We start from the raw sequence: 26,634 nt of genomic DNA on the forward strand, positions 1-26,634 counted from the left end.
AAAAAAGGGGTGACCCTGTCCAGTTGTACACCACTGGTCGATCCTTTAGAGCTCATATTTTAGAGAATGCAAGGCCTACTGTCATACATTATCTGTACCAAATTTTATTCAGATCAGTTAATAGATTCCGGAGATATAAACAAAAAATGAATTTTTTTTAACAACTTCAACACCCTGTATCTCTAAAACGAGGCCGTTCCAGACCTATGTTTATAAGCCAAACACCTATTATTTTAAAGAGGTCTATCTGCCCTGGAAGTTTCCTGCATAAAATTCGGACCACCCTGTATAATACGTTCGAGGCGTCCATAGACGATTGTGAATGAATGGTCCTTCACACACAATGACATGCCTAGCCTTATATTCTTTGAATATTTTATACTAAATAGATATATCTATATTTTTTCATAGTTTAATTCATTATTTATTCAAAATTTGACATAAAAAATGTTTTAACCATCGTGATTCTTAAATATTGTATATATCACAAACTTTTGCTATAAAAAACGAAAAATTTGAATATCTTACAAACAGGAGCAGCTAGGATTTCAATTCAAATTGCATTTGACTCTATTTTCTAAGTACAAATATGTCGCCGCTTTCAGTTTTTGTCGTCATTTTTATGCGATTTAAATTTGCTTCCTGCCCACCGTGATCAGTTTGTTCAGCAAAAGTATAAATTGCAATAAAGAACAAAGATAAAATTAGATCACATCTCACTTAAGACTGAACCTTTTAATTATTGTTATGAATGTGTTTCTTTCTTATATCGTACTAGACTGTTCTAATTATCTTGAACTGATTTTATATTAGTTAATGTGTAAAAAATACCAATTTTACTCGCAATCCATAAACGATATCAAAATTTTGTGAGAGGCAAAAAATCTTCTAAAATAGTGCTTATTTTTTAAAATATAAATTATGTCGTCATTGGCGTACACACAAAAAAGTTACGGGATAACAAGTAGCGCACAGGCACTAGAAAGAGAACATCCTGTATATGTATTCTCACCAAATTCTATATTTACATTGCTCCTATATAAAAAATATGTGTATCAAATTTGAAGTATCTGAGAAAAACAGTTTTCAAATTATTTGAAAAAAATTAGGTTATCTGTTCTATATTTTTAGAAGGCTATATCTCAGTAGGCGACCATTTTTGTATATAGGTAAGTTAAGCTAAATAGTATTATTTTCATCCAAGGAACCTGTGGTCAAGCGTTGTCCATCCTTTTCAGGGACACCCTGTATGTATATTACTGTTACTGACAGACTGTTTAAATATTTTATTAGTTTTTGTCGACTATTCATTCTCAGGGTCGTTAATTATGAGGTATAAAAAATGGAACAGCTAAATTTAAGTATACAGGTTGTAACTTTAAGTGGGGATAGATTTTTTAATCAAATAAATAGTCGAATTAAAATTAGTTTTTCAAAATGCACTTTAATTTTTGTGTACCCCGCCACTGAGGGGCGTAAATCGGGGCACCCGGAATTTGTGTGTGAAGTTGTCTTAGTGCACTATCAACGTTGCCAATTTTACCATATTTTTTTGATATCACTGTGATTGTAGCGCTAAACATTAGAAACAAAACATCCTATTGTTTCTAAAAAACTAAAATTTTTACATGATTTTATTAAATTTTAACTAATATTGTTACACAGATACGTTACTAATTGTATTCAAATATACTTAACATTTAACTAAATCATCTAGACATTCATGAGGATCCCAGGAAATTGTTAAAATATTTTGTGTGAATAAATCATTAGGTATTGAAATTGTGCTATCAATAGTAAATAGGTTCGTATATGCTAAAATCGACTTTTCGTCAAAATAACCAAAATGTTCCGGAATTTAGTTACGAATATATTGGAATTATCGGCTTCAATAGTCATCAAACGTTGAACTTAAAAGCAAGAAGACACCAATGTAATTCGATTCGGTTCAAGTACGGATAGAAAGACGAGTGAGCTTTAGATTATATACCAGCGTTACCGCTCATGTGAAACTTATTTGCAACAAGATCTGCACGTCAAGAACGTTTCCAGAAAATAAATCAGAGGATTAGAGACATCCAATATTTGTAAGAGATAGGTAATGTATTAGAATGGAGTCAGTGGCAATGACAAATAAAAGTAATAAAGTAAATCATGTTCAGATAAAAATGCTTGATTTTTCTATAATGTTACGTCGGTGAGTCATGTTTTCTGCTTTCAATTTCATATTTTAGTATCTAATTATGTAAGTCCATGTAATAGAAAATACTATACCTTAGATCAAAGGAAGTAAGTGAGTGTTAGAATGTCACCTTTGGGAATACTACAAACTTTGTTTGGTTTGCAGCCCTTTTTTATTTATCTTGTTATACAGCAATTTAAAGGAATAATTTTATTATCATAAAACTGGTTACCTAAATTCATTTTCTAAAATTTACTGTAACTCTAGAAGTAATTATTTAGTAACTAACTGACTTAATTAAAACAGAATCGGTTTATTTTTGTTTTGGTTAAGAATTAATTACGTAAATATAAAATAACTACCAGGGGGACCCAAATTTTGAAAACAGTTGTGATAAAATTTGGCTTGTGACAGGCTGTTTCTAGACTTTAACTATTTGCCTTAGTATAAGTTGCCTAGAAATTATAGAAATAAATTCAATCTAGGCGAATGATACCCCTTATTGCCAACTACTTCTATTTCGTCACTTTCATCCGCGTCAATTTACAGAAAAGTATATGTTAGAGTCCTGACAACAATTAATACAGCAGTCAATGATATTTATACGTTTGTATTTGTATAACAAAGAAACAGTTTGGTCCAAAAATAATAGCAGTAGAGGTAAAACAAAAACACCGCTTCCCAATATTTTGTTTTCTGTGTTTTGTTTCGATAGTACATCTACTGTCCGCATTAAAATTAGTTATTTATTAACTGTCATCCTTGTGCGTTTGCATCTCTTGTGTTTCAGTGTTGGCCTAAGGTGGGTAAAGTTGCAGTAATCGAGTATTATTGTTACTAGTGGTTAGTATTACCATGTTATCAAGTCGTACGACACACAGAAGGAAGAACGGCCGTGTCTATTTCGATTAAAAAAAGACAATGCTGCACCAAGACTTTTTCAACTGACCACTAGCAAAGACTTCTATACTACAATTTTATTCTCAGAAGAAGCCATTCTTACCTCAACGAAATTTTTATTTTCCGCAACATAATATGTATCAATGGTATATTTGATGATCTCCAGACTGTGTGGCATACTAGGTACCGTAATTTCCAACAAAGATCCTCCATTAATGTTTTGGTTAACATTGTTAAAAGTGTTTAATATATTTTCTTGTGCTGTCACATAGCGTGATATTAATAATTATTTAGTTGAACTGGCTTAGGTATGTGTTATTTTGAAATTTTCTTTATACAGGGCGATTCACAAACGGTGACATATAAATATGTCATCAAACCATAACACAAAGATTATTGTAAGAAGTTGCAGCTTTAAGTTACGTACCTTGCAAGCAGCACCGAAAGGAAGTTTACTTTTTCCGATGTGAAGAACGACACGCTTCCTCAGAGATAAAGTTCACATCACTCTGGTGTTCAGATATTGTTGAAGTTTAGTTTGATATACAGTTTGATGTCACATAATTTTTATATGGTACAAGAAACGAGACGAATACTAGGAAAAACAATATTAATACTTGATGCCAAAACGTCGCTAATACGAACACTAAATGTCTCTTTGTAGAGGAAAGCTACTAAACAGCTAGATCCCCATGAGTTGTGACAAAACACACCCACTTAACTGTAGCCTACTATCTACTATTATAATAGCAGCAGCTTGCGAAATGCAGTTGAAATGGGTTGTTAAAATAATATTATAGTTTGGAGCTTCACTTAGTTTAACGCTGCTACGATACTCGGTTTCAACCAAAACAACCAGGTGCTATGTTTCCTTAAAGCTTAAGGTAACTGAGTTATCAAGTTAGGTTTCCTGATGAATAGCATTTTGTTCCATCTGATTATTTAAACTTCTGAGATGAAAGTCTAACAAGTAAATAAAACGAACATATTACTAAGATCGACTGAACACAAAACTGCGTTGGATCATTTGAGACAAGGCATTAAAAAATGTAGCATTTGGTTTCGTATTATGAACACCACCATTTTGCTGATAATTAATAAACTTATTAAACGATCATTGTTACAGCCCTTTTTTGGCCTTTCTTGCAAAAAGCAATGACAAAAGTGTTTTCCAAATAGCTAGAAGAACATAGTTTGTAAAGAAACGTTCAAGATAATTGAAAACGGTTGAGAAATAAATGAGCAGGGAGTTTTCAAGAAAATTCAGAGTTAGGTCATTAATTCCAAGAGTGGACTAATGCCATTGATGTTTATCGATATAATTGATTCCGACACTAGTCGTTAATTATAATTATTGGTTTCTAAGAATGTTTTCTTAGCTACTAATCTATTTATAATAATCTTAGGGTATTGATAGGAATGAACAATAACAAGCAAAGTTGAGGAATTTTCTCGAGTCAACAGGGAAATATCCACTATTAGAATTCTAGTCTGCAATGAATCGTCCCATGAATCTCAAGCAACTGTCATAATTTATAATTGACTATGTCAACATATACCTACCTGTTATTTATTAACAACTCCCTCAATTGTCTCTGTTTTACTTATGTAGGGAGAACTAAAGCAGCTAAAGCGATTACGCTGGATGATAGTTAAGCAATACTGAATACAGAGATGGATAGGGTGATAACGGTATCTTCCACAACTAAGGATTTACACAGCTAATGGCTAACAAATCAAGCGTGAAATGATATCCTCTCTCTTGCTCTTACACTTATCCAGTCCTTTCGACCGTTTAACTTATTCTGTGCCTTGCTTTTAGTCATGAATATTTTAAATCCTATTAGAATCCAGACATGAATTTGTCTATAGCCGCAACTCCACGACGCCTCAACATCATTTTGATAAAAAAACGTTGTATCTTTTCAATATTGTAGGAACACGCTGAATTAAATAAATCTTTGTTATTATTATCCTCCTAATTCGAGACGCGTCGAATTTTAAAGGTGTTTTATCCAGTTTAAAAGTAAATACAAAAGAAATTAACACGAAAATAATGGAATAGTTTATAAGTTTGTATTACTATTTAAATTTACATTACCTAGAATCTCATATCAACATCTATGTTGTCAACGTCTATATTGACGCGAATAGTGTTAGCTAACTATGTTTGGAAATTATATTTGCAGATAATGTTAGCAAAGTTTACATTTTAACTAACATTTGTGGTGACATTTGCAAACTAATAACACTGTTTGCTAAAGAAGTGAGGTAACTTAGTCCCTAGGGAAAAAGCGATTTCGAGTCGAAATAAATAGAAATATTTGATAACCATTACATTTTATTAATTATTATGAATGAATATTTATAGTAATATAGTAGTTGTTTTTCAAACTTCTTTCTTTGAAGGCGAATAACTCCACAACGAAGCCGGATGGGAAAACAATATTCTGAAATCCTACAACTATTTTGATATCCCCTGTATACCTCTTCATTTTTGACATGACCTTTCCGGACACCCTGTATACTCTTACAATGTAAAGAGATTATAAGAAGACAACGGTTGTGTCAATTTTGTTTGAATAAAATTACATAAAAGCCGGCCTAGAGCCAACCCTGTACCATATTACAGCCGCCCTAACATTTCCGATCTCTACTCATCACTAGAAGCCCTACTAGTACTAAAATATATCTTAAAATAAAATCTAACACGGGATACTACGATTTATTTATAATTATATATCGAATAAATAAAAAAAGAGGCGTTATAATAAAATGACGGAAGACATTAGAACAAATGGGATGGAGCCCGGCGGGAGATGGTTTATATTATCAACGCATTGAATTTGAAGTTTCATAAAATATAATTGGTTCCTGATATATTCGAGGAAATAGTCATTTACTTATTTATTTATTTAATAATAGTAACAGTTACTAAAAATAATTAAATCATTTATAATGCAATCTGTAGTAGTTGTTCGAAAGAAATATTATAAAAGGATACATATTTTTCACTTATTTTATATCAGCAAACGATAAAAATATAATTAGCCTTAGAAGGTGCCTATAAAAAATTAAAATTACCTAAATCACACCAAATTCCGCATTGCTGCACTGCACTGCTGGGCAATTTGTCAACCACTTGTCAAAAACTGAGATTTATTGCCCAGTAGCCCAATAATTTGATGCCAATAAATGTAAAAAAAATATTTATATCCTGTAACAAAAGAACGAACTCGAGATTAGAAGATGTACTTTAGTCCTTTGATAACCAACGTTTTCTTAGTATTTTAATATTTCATATTTTCTGTAAAAAATTTTCACTGCAATTTTTAATTTGAATAAAGTTGAAAATCTTCTATTTGAACTTGTATATCTTGTAGGTATATATATAACTATGTTGCTCTTCTTTTAGTATAACAATATTTAATAAGCTTTGCGATGCATTTTCTGTATCCAATAATTATTAACCTCTGGATTCTGATCAGTTGACTCTTTTTTATTAAGTTTCTGAGGGGGTTTAATAAGGCTTGTCACTATTTCCAGAAGTGATTAATAAATAGCTGCGCTTACTCTGCTGTACATTAGCGGCTTCTCTGCATCGTCATTACGCGCAGACAATTTCGTCTAATGTAAATTAGAACGATAGTTCCTGTTTCACTTTAATATTATTCCACCTAGCAGCTTCTATTTATTTCTCTCCGAACTTCGGGTCTCCTGATATCATCAATTAAAGTAAATACTTTTCCGAGAAGTTTGGAGAAATGTATCTCCACTGACAGTCAAGATCGATATTAAATTAAAGAGAACCAATTTAGAAAGGGTTTGGTTGCTATCAGTGGCTTAATTCCGTTCGTATACCACTTATGATCTATGATGACAAGCGCTAGCGCCATCTTGTGCTGGTAATTACCGTTCATCTTGACGTGACTCCTGCAAATGTCTGAGGATATCCGAGATATATGCGAGTGGAATGATCTCGCACTGGTTATAAATCTGCAGCCTCCCAGGATCTTCACGTGCCATCTCTCTTTATCACTGTCTCTTCCTCTTTCTGTCGAGCTTTTTACAACAGCCGAGTTAACGCCTCCTTTAAGATGCAGGCAACGACGCTCGCGCTATTACAATAATACACCAAACAAAGAATTTAAAATTAAAAGACGAGATAGTATGTTCTTAGCAACCCGAATTAAACGTTAGCGTGAGGCTGATGTTGGGTTTCCGGACAGTTTTATAATATCTGCTTATATTAAAATTATTACTTTATTTTGATGTTAATACACTTCAGCGCCGTACTCAGTACTTATAGTAATAAGGGTCATTGTAATAAAAATAATATTATGTGCTCCTCGTCATAAATGTATACATATATGTAAATTTCGTTATACAGGGTGATTCATTAACGGTACGGAACGGCTATATATACGAAACTAGACGTGCGACAATTATGGGGTAAAAAATCTATTAACAAGTATGGCCAAAAGAATTTGATTTAAAATATTTTCAAGTTCGTAACTTCACCGCTACGAGGCGCAATTGTTATAGCATTACGAAAAATAATCGTTTCTTCAAAATTTCGCTTATACAAGGTGTTCCACCTAAGAGGAATTCTTCTGTAACTCTGCAACTGTAAAATTTATAAATATTGGTTTCAATTTGGAATCATGTGGGCCATGTAAAGAAAATATTTTTAGCTTTACACGGTGTTCCATTTCGCGTGGGCCCTACATAACTTTGTTATTTTATGTGGAACACCCTGTATATTATTACTTTTTTGAATTCCTTGGTTAATATTAGGAAGAGTTTATTAAATATATATGGTGTTTAAAACGTTTTCGAGATATCTAAGTTTTTGAAAAAAATCACTGTCAGCTCTCTAAATGAAGCTAGATAGTATCAAACCGTAAGAGTTAGAAACCTGCAGTTTTCACAGTTCGTTTTAGCATAAATTAATCTATCTTGTCATTTCTGAGCAAAACGTGTACGTTATTCAGACTCGGAAATACTGAGACGTAATCTTACGGGTTGAAAAACTTTTTCAAATGGAATGACCCATATTAATTCACAGCCACACAGAAAAAAAAAGTTGGGTATACTTTTTATGCGACATATATGTTTCGTAGTAATTTGGCCTCCTGAACACGAATCTCGGTTCAGAATTGGCCCATCACGTCACAATTTTTTCCTAACCTCAAAAAACTTGTGAAAAATAGTGAAAATTGATGAAAATTTATTGGGAAAATTTGGAAAAAAATTTATTTCCACATCAAATAGTACATTTTTATGTAAAAGACTCTGCTGAATTCAAATCCACTGTCAGAATTGAGCTAGAACGTGTGGTTTTTTTTCTAACCTCAAAAAACCGAGCAGGAATCGCTATTTTCAAATTCTGAGCGGATTTTGACCAGATTTTGTATAAAGGGGTTTTTTGGGTCGCTGATTACGAATATGAATTCACATTGTAAAAATTCAAGATGNAAAAATTTTATTTTTTACCAAAATATTAAAAATGTCCCCGTAAAAAGAAGTTTGGGGGCAAAATAAGTGGCACCCCCCCTCCAGGGATGGTCCTGTACAAAATATTAAAAGTTTGTCAGCAGTAACTTTCAAGACCTAATCAAACCTATTTGTGGTCTAAATTTCATTTAGCTATCTTAAACCGTCTCAGAGATAATTAAAAAAAAAGAATTTTTGGGGCCCCTTTTACAGAGCCGTATCTTCTGAAGGAGGCACTTTCGGACACATGTTTATTAATCAAACTAACATTATTTTTTAATATTCTATTTACCCTAGAAATTAGCGGAACGTTTTTTGAAACACCCTGTATACGAAACTAGACGTGCGACGATTATGGGGTAAAAAAATCTATTAACAAGTATGGCCAAAAGAATTTGATTTAAAATATTTTCAAGTTCGTAACTTCACCGCTAGGAAGCGCAATTGTTATAGCATTACGAAAAATAATCGTTTTTCGAAATTTCGCTTATACAAGGTGTTCCACCTAAGAGGAATTCTTCTGTAACTGTGCACCTGTAAAATTTATAAAAAAATGGTTTCAATTTGGAATCATGTGGGCCATGTAAAGAAAATATTTATAGCTTTACACGGTGTTCCATTTCGCGTGGGCCCTACATAACTTTGTTATTTTATGTGGAACACCCTGTATATTATTACTTTTTTGAATTCCTTGGTTAATATTAGGAAGAGTTTATTAAATATATATGGTGTTTAAAACGTTTTCGAGATATCTAAGTTTTTGAAAAAAATCACTGTCAGCTCTCTAAATGAAGCTAGATAGTATCAAACCGTAAGAGTTAGAAACCTGCAGTTTTCACAGTTCGTTTTAGCATAAATTAATCTATCTTGTCATTTCTGAGCAAAACGTGTACGTTATTCAGACTCGGAAATACTGAGACGTAATCTTACGGGTTGAAAAACTTTTTCAAATGGAATGACCCATATTAATTCACAGCCACACAGAAAAAAAAAGTTGGGTATACTTTTTATGCGACATATATGTTTCGTAGTAATTTGGCCTCCTGAACACGAATCTCGGTTCAGAATTGGCCCATCACGTCACAATTTTTTCCTAACCTCAAAAAACTTGTGAAAAATAGTGAAAATTGATGAAAATTTATTGGGAAAATTTGGAAAAAAATTTATTTCCACATCAAATAGTACATTTTTATGTAAAAGACTCTGCTGAATTCAAATCCACTGTCAGAATTGAGCTAGAACGTGTGGTTTTTTTTCTAACCTCAAAAAACCGAGCAGGAATCGCTATTTTCAAATTCTGAGCGGATTTTGACCAGATTTTGTATAAAGGGGTTTTTTGGGTCGCTGATTACGAATATGAATTCACATTGTAAAAATTCAAGATGGCTGATCCAATATGGCGGGTGTACTTTTTTGAAATCCACCGATTTCAGTAAAATTTGGCATCATAAGGATTGCTGGTTGATCTCACCTTCATTAATCACACATCTGGAGCCAGATTTTCATAAATCAAGGTAAAATTTGTAGGCAGAGTCATAATTTTAGGCCGAGTAGGCGGCATTTTTTCGGCAAAGTCACATTTTTAGATTGAAGGCATAAGCAGATGCAGTGATGTGCTGTGTGGCAGTAATGTGTCCTTTTCCTTGAACTTTAAAATTATTAAGAAATAAAAGCATCTAAATGCCATAGGAAAACTGCATAGTAGTTAAAAAAATCTGATTGGAAAACCATAAGCCCATGCACGACTAAATAAATGAAAGAATAAAGTAGAAACTTTTTTGTCTTGTCCCATGGAAACAAGCACATCACACTACACATCATTACATGTGTAGAGTCCTTAAGTCATTTTTTTAAGCGAAGTCACATTTTTAGACGGAGTGGAATCTTTTACCTTGATTTATGAAAATCTGGCTCCAGATGTGTGATTAATGAAGGTGAGATCAACCAGCAATCCTTATGATGCCAAATTTTACTGAAATCGGTGGATTTCAAAAAAGTACACCCGCCATATTGGATCAGCCATCTTGAATTTTTACAATGTGAATTCATATTCGTAATCAGCGACCCAAAAAACCCCTTTATACAAAATCTGGTCAAAATCCGCTCAGAATTTGAAAATAGCGATTCCTGCTCGGTTTTTTGAGGTTAGAAAAAAACCACACGTTCTAGCTCAATTCTGACAGTGGATTTGAATTCAGCAGAGTCTTTTACATAAAAATGTACTATTTGATGTGGAAATAAATTTTTTTCCAAATTTTCCCAGTAAATTTTCATCAATTTTCACTATTTTTCACAAGTTTTTTGAGGTTAGGAAAAAATTGTGACGTGATGAAATTACTACGAAAAATATATGTCGCATAAAAAGTATACCCAACTTTTTTTTTTTTCTATGTGGCTGTGATTATTCATCATGGGTGAATGCAAAATTGAATGTCCTTTCGACTGTCCATACTTATCTCTAACAGGTTTCCAGAAAAATCAGGTTCTTTTCTAAAGTCCGAAGAAGTATCTATGTAGCAGTGTCAAGAAGGCTTTGCAATTGTATTAGTACAACGTCGATATATAGGATTTTACAAAATCAAAGCACATATCATCCTTATCGCGCGATACGCAAAGAGTTATTAAAAGTAGACTTTCAGCGGAGACTGGGGTTTTGTCAGTGGGCACTTGAGACGTTAAATCAAGATGATGATTTTTTTAAACGGGTCACGTTCTCTGATGAAGCAACTTTTCATAAAGTAAAGTAAAAGCAATAAATCCTCACCAATTTCGGACAACTCATAGCCAACGATGGCCTTTGAACGTGTGGGGAGCAATTTTGGGAACCCATGTCATTGGACTATTCTTTTTTGACCAGCATCTAACTGAGGCAGTTTATTTAAACTTTTTAACAAACACTATAAGATTTGTTAGGCGGAGTTCCTTTAGCTACACTTCTACGAATGTGGATGCTCCACCTCACAATACCGCTGTGGTTCGTCAGTTTTTACACGAACCCAACAGATGGATTGGGCACGGGGGACCAGTGAGTTGGTTTTCAAGGTGTCCAGATATGACAACTTGCGACTTCTTTTTATGGGGATTTATAAAAAGCGAAGTTTACGTTACACCACCAACTACCGCGGAAGATATGTAGCAGCGCATTACAGTAGCATTTCAAGAAATTATGCCAGATCTGCTGACCAATGTTGAACAGTCTTTTAAAAACCGAATTCGTTTGTGTATTAATCAAAATGGTGGACAGTTCAAGCAATTGATGTAAATCAACGGTCTAAGTGTATTCTTCTCCTTGTTGTGTTCCGAGTTTCAGTTTGTTTCGTTTTGCGTTTTGTTTTAATTGTTGTTAGTGGTTTACTTTTGTTTGTCAAACCACTTTTTAAACATGCCAGTAAATATTGACACTGTCAGTCCCAGGCCTGATAAAATGCGAGAGAATAGTGGTTTTGCAAGGCCTTCTTGATGTTGTTACAGCTACTTTTTCGGACTGAAGAACCTGATTTTTCTGGAAAACTGTTAAAGATAAGTATGGACGACCTTATTTATATCAGTCAAAATTCCATTTGAAATAAAAGTTTTTCAACTCGTAAGATTATTAAATGTAGGTCTCAGTATTTCCGAGTCTGAATAAGGTACACGTTCTGCTCATAGATGACAAGATAGAGTAATTTATGCCAAAACGAATTGCGAAAACTGCAGGTTTCTAACTCTTACGGTTTAGATGCTATCTAGCCACATTTCATTCGTGATTATTTTCAAAAACAACTGAATATCTTGAAAACTGTAAGTTTTAAACACCATGTACATTTAATAAACTCTACCTAATATTATCCAAGGAATTCAAAAACGCAATAATATACAGGGATTGTCATATGGGAATGTCTTCGGAATCACCGCAGCCTATTGGCTTATTATTCTGAATCCCATAAATCAATGTAGCTCCCATTGCAATACCTTGGTCTCTTGCACTAATTTGTGCAGTCTCTCCATGTGCTTCTTTCACATTTTAGATATACATACATATTATTGATCGGAGTCTTGCATTTTAAACTTAATTCCAGTACAGAATAGTTTATGCAGTTTCTCAAAGGTTAATTGTTATACTCTTCTGAATCTAATTTTAGTCGTTAAGGATATATTTTCTGTGGTGTAATGCTTCACACTCACACAACATATTATGAAGACTGCTTATGTTGTCTTTTTGCAAAGTTTGCTTTCTAGGTCTTCTTCATACAGCTCAATTGTGTTCAGGTCGCCTTTTAGACATCAATACCCTGCGAAGAGATCTGTTTCTATACGTTAATTGTTCTTGTTTAGTGAGAACAGTTCTCTTCTTGTTAGTTGCCTAAATAAGTCGTCCCATTATGTCTTACACTTAAAATATTATTTACTCAATTTGGTATAGAACTATTGTTGACACCAGGGAAAGTTGTAAACCAATGACATTACACTGAGGACAACACTGCACAGACCTAGATATGCAGGGAGCGTTATCATTGCTATAAGACCAGTTTTACAAAGGCCACTACAGAACGTCTCAGAGGATCACCGTTATCGGTTCTATCCATAATTGCCTTAGAACAGAAATCACTAATAGGGGTCGTCTAGGGGTTCTGATAGTGGATCTGCCCCCCACATAGCCTATCCCAAGAACAACAAGGGTAGGTTGAAGATTCCTAGCAACCCACAACAGCTAAGAGGCGTAAAAACTTTAAAATTCGCGTCTTGCATTTTACTCCATAATACCAATATGTTACGATGGGTTTAATCACCGTTATGTAAGTACAACACATAATTTTTAGCTTGAATCATTATGTTTCTTCTTGAGCACCTAACCTAACATGGGTGAGATTTCTGTTTTCCTCGTGGTTATATGATGCTGCTGGTTTCTAAAATGACTTAAAAATATTTTACTCAAAGTTCTACTGATCTCAATCTCTCTACTTCTTCTTCTAGTAAGTGCTACTATGAGTTGACTTGCAGGGTATTCTTGCTTATTTGTCATTTTATGAGATTAAGCATTTCTTCCTATATTGCCTATGATAATTTTCCATTGTAAAGGAGACATACCCTTACAACCTCGGGCCACCACAGTCTTTTCTATCAGGGACATATAAACCAATCTCCCCCCTTAGCACGCAGTCTATTCACCTGCAGCAAATCTCATCAATCCCCTTTTATCTTAATGCAAAAATAATTGATTTTGAACTGTCGAATGCTCCTTTTACGTTTAGAAAAGCACTTAAAGGTACGTTAATATTCCAGTACTTACTCAGAATTCTCCACTTACTGATGAAGATCTGTTTCTGTCGACATTTCTGCGCTGTAGGCAAACTGTTGTTGGTATGGAGGTTTACCAATACACTATCCTTGCTATTTCCATTAGTTTTTCTAAAGTTTTAAGTAAGGAAGTAAGAATTCTGTTCGACATTCTGTTCGATTTTGCACGGTTTGGGAAAGATAGTTTCCAATTTATCTCCAGGTCGGTAGATATCGCAGTGCTAAACTTTCCCTGAAAATCATTGAAAACCTTAAGAAATTCTTCCCTCTTCAAAACATATCTGGATAAATTCGGTTTCGTCTTGATGACCTATAGATATTGATTCAAATGAGTTTATTATTACAGCTTTCTTTGACGTATTATCCTTCGTAATAAGTACACAAAAATATATTTTAAAAATATTCTTTTACAAAATTTTTCAAATTTCAAATTAATTTCATTAACAACCATCATTTTTCCATGGTGTAAAGGCTAAACCTACATTTTCAAAAAAAAATCTGAAGTCAAGGCGGCTATGAAAGTGTGAGTTCATTTGTTTTTCTTGTATAAATATAGTCAGTAATAGCTAAAACCGAGTAAAATTTAATACCAGCACCTCAACGGGTCTAGAAGATATCAAAATAAAAGTTAATTCCAGCAATTGATTTGTGTGTAAGTTAATATCATCGATAAAAAAAATTTACTCAGATTAAAACTTCCACAAAATTACGAACTGCCTCACAATTGTGGCGAGATTTTCCAATTTTTCCTGAAATATAAAAGAAAATTAAGAGTTTCAAAACAGAATGTATATAATTGTATATTACGTAATAAGTGTTGTAAAAAGCATTTTACGCGTGAATGGAAAAGTTACGCACGACGCCGCGTAGCGGCGAGTGCGTAATTCTATGAGTGCGTAATTGCATTACACCACGTATTACGTACTATACTTTACCTACGACCACTACTGTAAATACTTAAAAACACACCGTCTGCGATCAATGCAAGATTCCTATTACGTCGTACGGTAGAAAAATCGCACAGCTTGGTAAAAAAATCGTACAGTTTTCATAGCAACCGCCTAGCAACGGTCAATACAAACAGTATTCTATTGATCGTTGCTAGGCGGTTGCTAGGAAAACTGTACGATTTTTTTACCAAGCTGTGCGATTTTTTTACCGTATGTAATAGGATCGCAGATGGTGTATTTTTAAGTATTTACAGTAGTGGTGGTAGGTAAAATAGGTTAAATGGAAGAAGCAGCTCCGGGAAATCACTAAAATTAGATGCATAAACCCTAAACCACTTCACAGAGTTCATGGTTTATTCCCATATGTTACTTTATACGGAACAGCATCAGTCAGGCACTACATGCAGGCAGTTCATGTACCGAATTATGAGATGCAGTGAATCTAATATTGCAGCTTCTCGGTTTACGCATAACTTATATCGTGGTTATTACCGTCCAACGTCCCCTCGAGTAAATTTAAAAATACATCAAATATTTATTGCATTTTTGTACATTATAAAAGTACTTGCGGACTACTTTTAACATTACGTATCATTATACAGGGTGCCGAAAATTAGTAGGTCAATCCGTTAACCATAGATAGCTGATATGAAAATAATGGGACTTTCATTATGCCACTTTTCATTTAGGAGCCCCATTTTTGAAATACAGGGTGTCAAAATGTAAATTTCAAAAACGAAATTTGTCGATAACTCCGGTAGAATTAGAGATATTTGTTTGAAATTTCGCTAATATTTTTTTCCTGTAGAGACACACTCTCAGCATACTTTTGGTAAAAAAAAATCAAAGCACGAGCGGAGGTGAGGGGGTTAAAGTGCATTATGACCCCCCCCAACTTTTTCATACGCACGCCTATGGTAAAAACATATATTTTCTTAGATAAAGCGGCTTTTATTCTAACTTTTCTTATTCTTGCAAGATTTTGATTTGGAGCCTGGGTTACCAGATATTGTAACTTATTTTAATAAAGTTTAAAATCCGTTTTGTACTATACATTTTATTTAACATTTAACAACATGAAACAAAGTGCATATATTTTATATTACAAACAGAAATTAAATTGGAAAAATTATATTAAATGTTCAACATGAGAACCACCTTCGCGGACGCACATCCTGCATCTCTTTATAAAGGAGAAACGAATATTATGAAAAATATGTGGTTTCACCCTAAATTGCTCGGCCCCTTCTAAAATTCTTAAATCTTAAATGTTGCTCATCCACAATTGGAACCATGTAAACAAAATCTTTCATAAACCCCCAGAAACAGAAGTCTAAGGGATTAAGGTCTGGGGATCGAGGTGGCCATTTGACTGGCGCAAGACGTCCCCGGCCGATCCAGCGGATAGGAAAGATTTGGTTTAAATGGTTCTGAACAATTCGGCCATAATGTGGCGGAGCCCCATCTAGTTGAAACCACATATTTTGCCGAACCGCTAAAGGCAAATCATCAAGTAAGTCTGCAAAAGAGGTTTGCAGAAAATGCAAAAATTCGTCGGCATTCAAACGGGGGGGTAAAAAAACGGTCCCAAAAGAAAATTATCAATTATTCCTGCCCATACGTTTACTTTAAAACTTACTTGATGATGTGCCTCTACAATGAATTTCGGATTTTCAGCAGCCCATGTATGAGTATTATGAATATTCGTTACTCCGTTACGAGTAAACGTGGCCTCATCGGAAAATAAAATAAATTTACTAAAATTAATATTATCATTATTTTCTTGGCATATCCAATTACAGAAAGTGACTTGCTTCTGAATCTAAAGGTAGAAGTGCCTGCACTTTTTGTATATGATATAATTGCTGTTTGAAGACACGTCGCACATCATCTGACTTAATATTATTGTTGCCACCATTATCAATTTGATTAGCTAGTATCCTCGTACTTATACTCGAAGTTTCTTCGACAATTTGCAAGAATTGCTCCTCTTCGTTTGGACGTAATTTGAGTTGCCGTCCACATTGGCCCATCCTCCTATGCTTAAAGTTGCCAGATTCTCTCAGACGGTTGACTAAGCTTAAGAAAAATCTCCTTTTTGGATGGTGCCTGGTTGGAAATTTGTCCGCATAACGCCTAGCAGCTAAACTAGCATTAGAGTTACATTTTCCTAAAAGCAAGAGAAATTAAATTGTTTAGGTTCGAGATTACAATTAACACTTATTAAGAAAAAATCCTATTCCTTTTAATAAGTACTTACCCATTATTAAAATCATATCGGTCATTTCAGAAAATGATAGCAAACCTTCTCTGTTCGCCATTTCTTATTGAACACTTCAATTAAAAAATGTCTAAACAACGTTTTTTCTATTTAACTTATAAATTATTTTGACAACCAAATGTACCTAACTATCTGACTTTGTTTTCAAAGCCTACATAGAACTTATTACTTGAAACGTAAAATTAGACAATTAAAACATTTTTTAAGTACTGAAAGTCTATTGCAAATTTACCTTAAAAAATTAGTTGGAAATATTTAAGAATATTTTTCTTGTGGCATGCTTCATTGTTTAAACGAATTGTACCAGGCGATCATTTATAATGTCCCACCCCTTTAACTTTTTTATTTGATGTACTATAAAAAAATAAAAACAGGACCGTATAGGATATAAAAAATACTTTTTTATGTATACAAAAGAAAGAAAAAAAGAAGAAATTATACCACACTCATTATCAATACCGTTACCAAAACATTGATTTTTTCGTCTTATTTCTCTTGTAACAGCACAAGAACAATCATTACTTTTTATAAAATAAGAAAGTAATGTGTTTTCCTCTCGGAATATAGCCCAATAACATCGAATTAAAATTAATTTTGGATACACTAGTTACCAAATCCATACTATCCGTCCAAATAAGTTACAATATCTGGTAACCCAGGCTCCAAATCAAAATCTTGCAAGAATAAGAAAAGTTAGAATAAAAGCCGCTTTATCTAAGAAAATATATGTTTTTACCATAGGCGTGCGTATGAAAAAGTTGGGGGGGTCATAATGCACTTTAACCCCCTCACCTCCGCTCGTGCTTTGATTTTTTTTACCAAAAGTATACTGAAAGTGTGTCTCTACAAGAAAAAAATATTAGCGAAATTTCAAACAAATATCTCTAATTCTACCGGAGTTATCGACAAATTTCGTTTTTGAAATTTACATTTTGACACCCTGTATTTCAAAAATGGGGCTCCTAAATGAAAAGTGGCATAATGAAAGTCCCATTATTTTCATATCAGCTATCTATGGTTAACGGATTGACCTACTAATTTTCGGTACCCTGTATATATTATTTTTTCAAATGAAATACATTGCTTTTCATTCAGATAGTTTCATTTCCCATCATGAAATACTGGAATACACTAAATATTTAAGTTTTTATGAATACCAAGTACATATTTAGTATGACTTATTAATGACCAGTACATTCCTATAAAAAAATTTTGAGACACGATTCGAATAAATTTGTATCATATACAGGAGCCTTCTATATTTATTTCCTTAACTACTTACTATCATCCAGTTAGCAGTTTAGGGAATGCTGGGATTTTTCTTTATTCGAATAGTCCTAAAAAAAAATTAGAAAAGCGTCGTGGTTCTGGTGTGGGCCACACTGTATGCAGGCCTACCAACTTATTTACTGAAAAGCTAGTCCATGTCCATTATTCCATCTAATTTTCGTGTAACTAAAATATGGTTCTAGCGAATATAATGTTTATAAACAGCCAAAGAAGGATATAATCTGTAGAAAAAAATGTATGAACAAGTTCCCTGTTCCCTGTTCTGTTTAAAAGATTATGTTATTATGAGGAAAGCTTTTAAAATATGAGCAACCTATGTATCACACTGTCGGTTATAGTTCAATATCATTTTTTCTCGCAAATGGTTGACTACTACTAGAAATAGATTGATTCTGTCATTATGCCAACTACAGGAACAAATTGGAAATAGTTGTAACTCTGATTTCAGTTTGTACTACGTTTAAAACGTAATATTCTCAGTTTCCATTAATTTTTCCATAGAGTATATTATACAAGGTGTTAACGAACTAAGTACTCAAAATTGGAGAGTCGAAACATGTCGAAATATGATGAAAACCTTAGTAGAGTTTTTGTCAGTAGCGGACCCTAAGAGAGATACATCCCCTTGAAGGGGTAACTCAGGAAACAGTTTTTATTTCATAACTTCAAAACGGTTTAATATTAAATCACGAAATTTTGGAGATGTATTACTATTTATATGCTTAATAATCGGAATAATATACAAAGGTACTCTTGTTAGATTTTAATAGCACGAGCCGCTTTCTAGTAAAATCTATTTCAATAATTCATTACTTGCTCAAAAATTCCTGCTGAGAATAAATGTATCAAATTGTGCAATGAGAAGATAATTATTTTACTCTTCTGTACTGTAAAATAACAATACGTTTTAATATTCTAAAAATAAAGTAGAAAATTTCAAGGCTCTTACGCTCCTCTTGCGGTAAATTGTTACAGTAGTTCCGATAAAGGAACTTTACTGCTTTATTCTTTTCTTGAAATTTTATTTCAATAAATATCGTACCGACTGTAATCATTACAGTTGTCATGTTAAGTTTCCGAATTCCATTTATGGTAACGTAGTTAGTAGCTTCGTGTGACATTTTATAGTTTATGCTAAGAAACTTTAACTATCGGAAGTATAGTAAATGCTTCTATGAGAATTTAACTAGCTCATTTTAGACGCTGTGGAACTTGGAAACTAAATACGACATGAGAACTTGTTACTTTAGGGATACTGGTCAATTTGATTTTGGAATAACAACTAAGTAAATCTAGATAGATCGTTCTGTACACATGGGATACTTAGTGCTGCAAACTTATGCAAGAAATTTGTTTCAGCGCAGCATATTTATGCAGTACTTAGTTTCTAAACTCCAGTGATTGAGGGAATATTAAACTATCGCCTGGACATTATGCAAATACTATGTAGAAGCCTTCTAAATATATATGACTTAAAGTTTTAAGTTATAAGGTACCCGTGCCAATAAAAGAAATGCTAAGCTTTGCATTGCAATATTATCTTTCGTTATGAATAACCGAAATGAAAACCGCCTTAAAACAGTCTATTAAAAAAGGTAAAAATCTAAATAAATTTACTTCTTTTATGACCTCTGAATCAGGACCATTGCAAATTTTTGTGTTTTAAATTTAAGACTACGAGGTCTGTTCAGAAAATAACTTTTCCCAAAGGTGTTTTCATTTCGCGAAGCAGTCCTGAATAGTTTCATTTGAAATGGTCTTTAAAGTCTGTGATGAATTTGCTTTGACGTCATCAATAGTCTAAAAACGACGTCCTTTTAGCAGTGATTTTAATTTAGGAAATAAGAAAAAATAGCAAGGAGCCAGGTCTGACGAGTAAGGAGGGTGAGGGAGGGCAGTAATCTAATTTTTGGCACAAAACTGACGAATTGACAAAGCAGAGTGTTCGGGCGCATTGTCATGGTGCAAGAACCATGAGTTGTCTCACCACAACTCTGATCTCTTTTTGCGGATTTTTTCAGTTAACCGTTGTAAAACGCCTGGGTAGTACACACGGTTCATTGTTTGATTTTGAGGCAAGAATTCAAAATGCACAATTTCATTAAAGTCGAAAAAACAGTGAGCTTCACTTTGACATTGGATCGAGATTGACGTGCTTTTTGGGGCATGGGTATTCTTTGCCAATCTATTGTCTCAATATCGTAGCCATAAGCCCAAATTTCGTCTCCCTTTATGATCGATTAAATGAATGTTTCATCGTTATTGGATTGTTCAAGGAGTTGCCGACAAACGTCCACACGATTTTCTTACTGTTGTTCGGTCATCAAGCGAGGAACAAATTTTGCTGCAACTCGATGCATGTTCAATTTTTCAGTCAAAATTTTATGGCGTGACCCAATTGAGATGCTAATCTCTTCTGCAAATTCTCCGAATTAAATCGCCGATTTGCAGGCACCAAATCTATGACTTGACAGTTGAAGTCGAAGGCCTTGTTGGTCGAGAATGATCTTCAACTGACTGTCGACCACTTTTAAATCGTGAAAACCATTCGTTACCTTGCGTACGAGACCCAGAGCATCATCTTCGTAAGTTTGTTTAAAAAGTTGAAATGTTTCCGTGAAAGTTTTCCCCAATTACAAATGTTCTGTTATTTTCTCAAGAGACCTCGTATATACTTCAAGGAGTTTAACTCAATGACATGGCAACCAACTCGGAAATTGTTCTTCCGAATAATATGACCGTTTTTTCACATATGCTCACAGTTTTTCTATTTTTCAAATTCTTCCTCTCTAGTATTTATAGTTCCGAAATTCTCCTATTTAAAGATCTGGAAGTTACGCCAATATTATGCTTACCTACTACATTCACAAGATACACCCGTTGCAAGTCTAGAACATTTGTGTCTCATTTTCGAGTTTTTAATAAATTTATTCGTTTCAAAAACTGTTTAGTTCATTCATATTTTACCAATTTTATTATTTTCTGTTTTAGATAAACAGTGATACATGTGTTTCAAATAATTCCTTAATTTTTTATATGATGAAAGGCAACAGAACAAAAAACCAGTCACAGTTCACAATGAGCCAATTGTGTTTTGAGTGATAAGAGTCTACTATCTCATTGTTTCTTTATCCTTTTGGCACAAGGGATTATTTATTTAGATTTGTTATTTTTACTCTGACAGAAACAGACAATTTAATAAAAGTACACAGAAAATACCTCAAGTAAATAATTGGAAAGAGTATTTTTATTGTAATTAAATTTGTTCTAGTTCAATTGTTCCTTCACTTATTAATCAGAATTATTTTGAAAATATGTAGTTTCTATTGTGGGTTTCAATAATAATATTATCATTGTAATAATAACGTAAAATGGCAAGAACAAAAAATGAAAAACAAAAAAACTTCAATAAAACCTTCTTTAAAAAAAATAGTCATCTTTAAAATGAATTTGATATTATTATCTTAAAGCACTTTAAAGGTAATATATTAGTTTCCCATCTAAATAAAGAACCTTCAAACATTCCGAATAGTACCTAGTTATAGTTTACTATTAGGTATATTCTTAATACCATATATTTAATCCAGTAAGAAAAGTTTTTTTCCAGGGAGAAAATGTAGAAATTTTTCCTCACCGGTTCTATATGTTTTTGGGGTGCTGAATCCGAATCTGAAGTTTGCCACCTCGCCAGGCGTCGGCTTCACAAGGAAAATTGCAAATAACCTCAAATTTTCGGCACTTTCTTCAGTTTTTTAACCATAACTCGAAAACGAAGCGTTTTTTTGATTATAACTATGATTAACCAAATTAAAGTAGACAAAATTTCTTACAAATACGTATAAAAACCATAAACTCTGGACAATCCATAATAACGTCGTTAGATCGTGTTGAAAAAATGGCATTTCTTAACTTTCCCGCTAAAAAAGTTGAAAACGTTATTCTAACTGCGCGCTGGTGGCCTACTATCAACTTCAAACACCTCTAAAATCAATTGCCCTTTCTGCCCTTCTGGCACTTGCAGGCAATGAATGTCAGAAGCTTCTCTGGGGCTGGGGACATACATCGCTCAGATTCGGATTTAGCACCCCAAAAAACATATAGAACCAGTGAGAAAAAAACTTCTACATTTTTTTCCTGGAAACGCCGTTTCTGAACCTTGGATGACTGAACTAATTGTACTTTGTATTTATTTGTGAATCACCCTTTATCATAAAATATATCACACGAAAGGGAGCATCTACATTTTTAAATTAAACTAGAAAGAAAACAATATTTGTTGTTTCCGAAAATCCATATTTCGTCGTTAATCTTTCAAATGGGCGTAAGCAACAAAAAGAAAATCGATTATTCTCTTTTTGAAATAAGCCCTTCGGGTAATGGAAGCATAAACAGGGTGTCCCTGAAAAGGATGGACAACGCTTGACCACAGGTTCCTTGGATGAAAACAAGACTATTTAGCCTAACTTACCTATATCCAAAAGTGCACGCCTACTGAGATAATAGCCTTCTAAATATAGAATAGATAACCTATTTTTTTTCAAATAATTTGAAAATAATTTTTCTTAGAAACTTCAGATTCTTCAGAGATAGAATTTGGAGAGAATACATATACAGTATGTTCTATTTCTAGTGCCTGTGCGCCACTGTTTATCCCGTAACTTTTTTGTGTGTATGCCAATGACGACAGAATTAATATTTTTTAAAATAAGCACAATTTTAGAAGATTTTTGCTCTTACGAAATTTCGATATCGTTTATGGATTTCGAGTAAAATTCGCATTTTTTATACATTAAATATAGGCAAAAATTCCGATTTATAAAAAATAATTTATAACTGCAGCCTCAAAGCAGGGAATAATAATGAAAAAACGTCACATTAAAAAAAATAACTACACATTTTTGGTATTAGTATTATCAATCAATAAAATAAAAATCAACACTAATATTTTAAATAAACAATATCAACTAATAATGTAAGAAAGTCAACATTAACATTTTAAATAAACTGATATTTGTAATCACATTAAAATAATATTACAGTAAATGCTCAAAGTTACTTTCTTGTTCTTAAACGCAAACATTAGTTCTTCGAAAATTAGAAATTATCCAATAATTGTGCATTACCTCTCATAACATTAATTTCATGTTGTATTCTTTCCCATATTCGTTTTCTGTATTTACTGAAAAGTTATTTTAAACTGTGGTCCTCAACGCTCCCCAAATGAAATAATTACATGGGTTTAGGTCCGGGGATCGAGGTGGCCATTTTAAAGGGGCATTATTTCCTCTACCTATCCACCTGTTAGACCTTTAATAACCTGTAATACCTACCTGTACCCTGTAATACCTGTAACCTGTAATAACTGGTCTTTTAATACTCTATTAAAGGAACTTTTTGAAAGCCAACCTCTGCCGCTAAACGCCTTTTATTTACTTGAGGAATTTCTTCGACCCTTTCCAAAATTTGTTCCTCCAGCTGAATAATTCCGGCCGTACATTATCCACGATTTAATGTTACAGGTAAAAAACGTCCTGTTTCCCGAAGGCGTCTCTCCGCATTAGCAAATGTTTTGTGATTTGGAGTTCTTCGATTAGGAAATCTTTCAGCATATGTTCGAACAGTAGCACAACAATTTCCTTCACAATAACCCAAAACTACTAACATATCAGTTTGTTCAGCAAAAGTATAAATTGCAATAAAAAACAAAGTAAGCTAAAATTAAATCACAGCTAGCTTGACACAGAACCTTTTAATTATTGTTATGAATTTGTTTCTCTGTTATATGGCACCTCGTACTAGAATGTTCTATTTATCTTAAACTGATTTTATATTATTTAATGTGTAAAAAATGCCAATTTTACTCGAAATCCATAAACGATATCAAAATTTTGTAAGAGGCAAAAAATCTTCTAAAATAGTGCTTATTTTTAAAAATATAAATTCTGTCGTCATTGGCGTACATACAAAAAAGTTACGGGATAGCCAGTGGCGCACAGGCACTAGAAAGAGAACATCCTGTATATGTATTCTCACCAAATTCTATATTTACATTGCCCTTATATAAAAAAATATGTGTACCAAATTTGAAGTTTCTAAGAAAAGGAGTTTTCAAATTATTTGAAAAAAACTAGGTTATCTGTTCTATATTTAGAAGGCTATTATCTCAGTAGGCGTGCACTTTTGGATATAGGTAAGTTAGGCTAAATAGTCTTGTTTTCATCCAAGGAACCTGTGGTCAAGCGTTGTCCATCCTTTTCAGGGACACCCTGTATATTCACTTATATTTTACATAATTAGCACTAATCCATCATACGTAGGTACAACAAAAAATTCGTATGAAATTACTTTTCTTCATATTGTTTTGCTAACGAACTACTCAAATAGCCGTTTTTGTATTTACGCCCCTTTGTCTTTTTAATTACGATTTTTTTTATCATAGATCATCGCAGCTGTACAGTTAATTTAATACTATTAACTTTCTTATTTCTTCTGTTCTGAAAACATAAAATATCAGATATATACACATGAGATAGGGAACGATATGTCTGAAACCGTGCATTTCCTGTCGAAAATTTATACATATAAATCTGTTCGCTTATTTTATGCAATAACTCGTGAAACACCCCATATAAGTTTTGTACTAAATCTCGTTGCTGCTCAAATTTTAACATTTATTCCTTTTTATTCATTTCAGGAATGAAACCACGTATGAAGAATCACTTCCGTGCACATCAGCTCAGTGTCTGGCTGCGCCTCATCCCCGAGCTGCACCGCGCCGGAATGGAAGACGTCGTCGCTAGACACAATCTCTTTAGAAATCACAACAATGCCGATTTATACGACGGTGCCGTCCGCCCCGATCCTTTATCACGGGTTAGTTATTACGATCCGACGATGGAACTTTTTAGAAGACGACCGAACTCGAGCCTCACGAATCTAGATACCCCTACTACAATGGATACCATTGTTACCACTTGCGTTAACGTCGTCTCGGCGGGAAATTACAATCCGCAACTATTCCAAAATCAAAATAGTTCCACGGACACTTTGGCTAGCCTGGAAGCTGCCGGCTATGCAGCGTACAGCACTGCTCTGAGTGTAACAATTGCCATCGGCTGTTCGCTGCTTATCCTCAACGTTCTGATTTTCGCCGGAGTGTACTATCAGCGCGACAAGACTAGAATGGAGGTGAAAAACCTGCAGCAGCAACAAAACAGAAACCAAGCCACATTTGAGACCATTTCGAAACATCAGCATTACCACTTAGGGCACTCGCAAAGTTCAAATGTTATCGTCGACGTTGAACAGGACACTTCTGCTATGATCATGGCTGCAAACGCCCAGCAAGATATTCATCTTAACAAGGTGCAACACCTTTGTCCCACCAGCATCTCCAACACCTTGAAAGCTCCACCTCCTAGCCCAAACGTTATGATGCAGAACTGCATGACCCTTCCAAAAAACGCGTCTATGCAGATGCACAACCTCCAGAACTACCAGACTCATCAGGGATGCATGACTCTTCCAAAAAACTCAACTCTGATGAATAACACTGCTTGCGTCATAGCTGAGATGCAGCAGCAGGGCATCGTGCAACCTCCGAATGGAAACGCTACCATGCCGCTGAACGTTCCAAAGCCACCGCCCCCGCCAAGGGCGAAGAGTCCCGAGACACAGCCCTTACTGTCTTCTCATCACAACAATTCGGGTAAAGGGAATATAAGGCTGCCTCAAGCGGCTATGAGTGAGATGAGGGTGTGATAAAAATATTAGTGAGGTGAACTGTTGGGAATACGCTCAAAGACTCTATTCGTCCGATAAACTTCTAAGTGCGATACATTGTTTTTGTTTCCTTCTTCGATTGATGGCCTATGAGGCGGCCTGAATCCTAGTCTTTGTACATAATACGAAATTTATTATGAATGTTTATGTGTGTAAGTGTAAATTAATAATGTTTTTCACAATTCTTAGAGTTTATTAAGTTGTTGTGTTGGTTTAAAGGAAAAATAGAAGATTCAGTTGAAAGTGTACCTAAAAAATGCACATCATTTAGAACAATTTTTTTCTACTATCAGCCGAAAAGTCTCATACATATTTTTTTATTAAAACAAATGTTTAACAGTTTATGTTGTACATGGCATTTCAGACGATAAAGAATGAAATGGCGAAGTCTACAGGTAAAAATGTGACTTTTTTCACGTAAACAAGTATCCTAAAATGCACCCCTTCCAAGATTCAGCCCTTTAAAGTATAAAGAA

The 26,634-nt window shown here is 33.8% G+C and overlaps 1 protein-coding gene across 1 annotated transcript in view; it reads left to right on the forward strand.

Annotated features, from left to right (window-relative positions):
- The window catches only part of LOC108910230 (neuroligin-4, Y-linked-like), a gene marked incomplete at its 5' end in the record, with an annotated part of 80,148 nt that extends 54,011 nt beyond the window's left edge, over positions 1-26,137 (forward strand). Inside the window, one exon of the mRNA XM_018714784.1 lies at positions 25,071-26,137. Within this exon, the coding sequence (XP_018570300.1) occupies positions 25,071-26,137 (1,067 nt within the window). The remainder of the gene's footprint in view (positions 1-25,070) is intronic.
- Between the last annotated feature and the right edge of the window lie 497 nt (positions 26,138-26,634).

The sequence above is a fragment of the Anoplophora glabripennis genome, unplaced genomic scaffold, assembly GCF_000390285.2.
Source record: "Anoplophora glabripennis isolate ALB-LARVAE unplaced genomic scaffold, Agla_2.0 scaffold564, whole genome shotgun sequence".
NCBI classification, from domain to species: Eukaryota; Metazoa; Arthropoda; class Insecta; order Coleoptera; family Cerambycidae; genus Anoplophora; species Anoplophora glabripennis.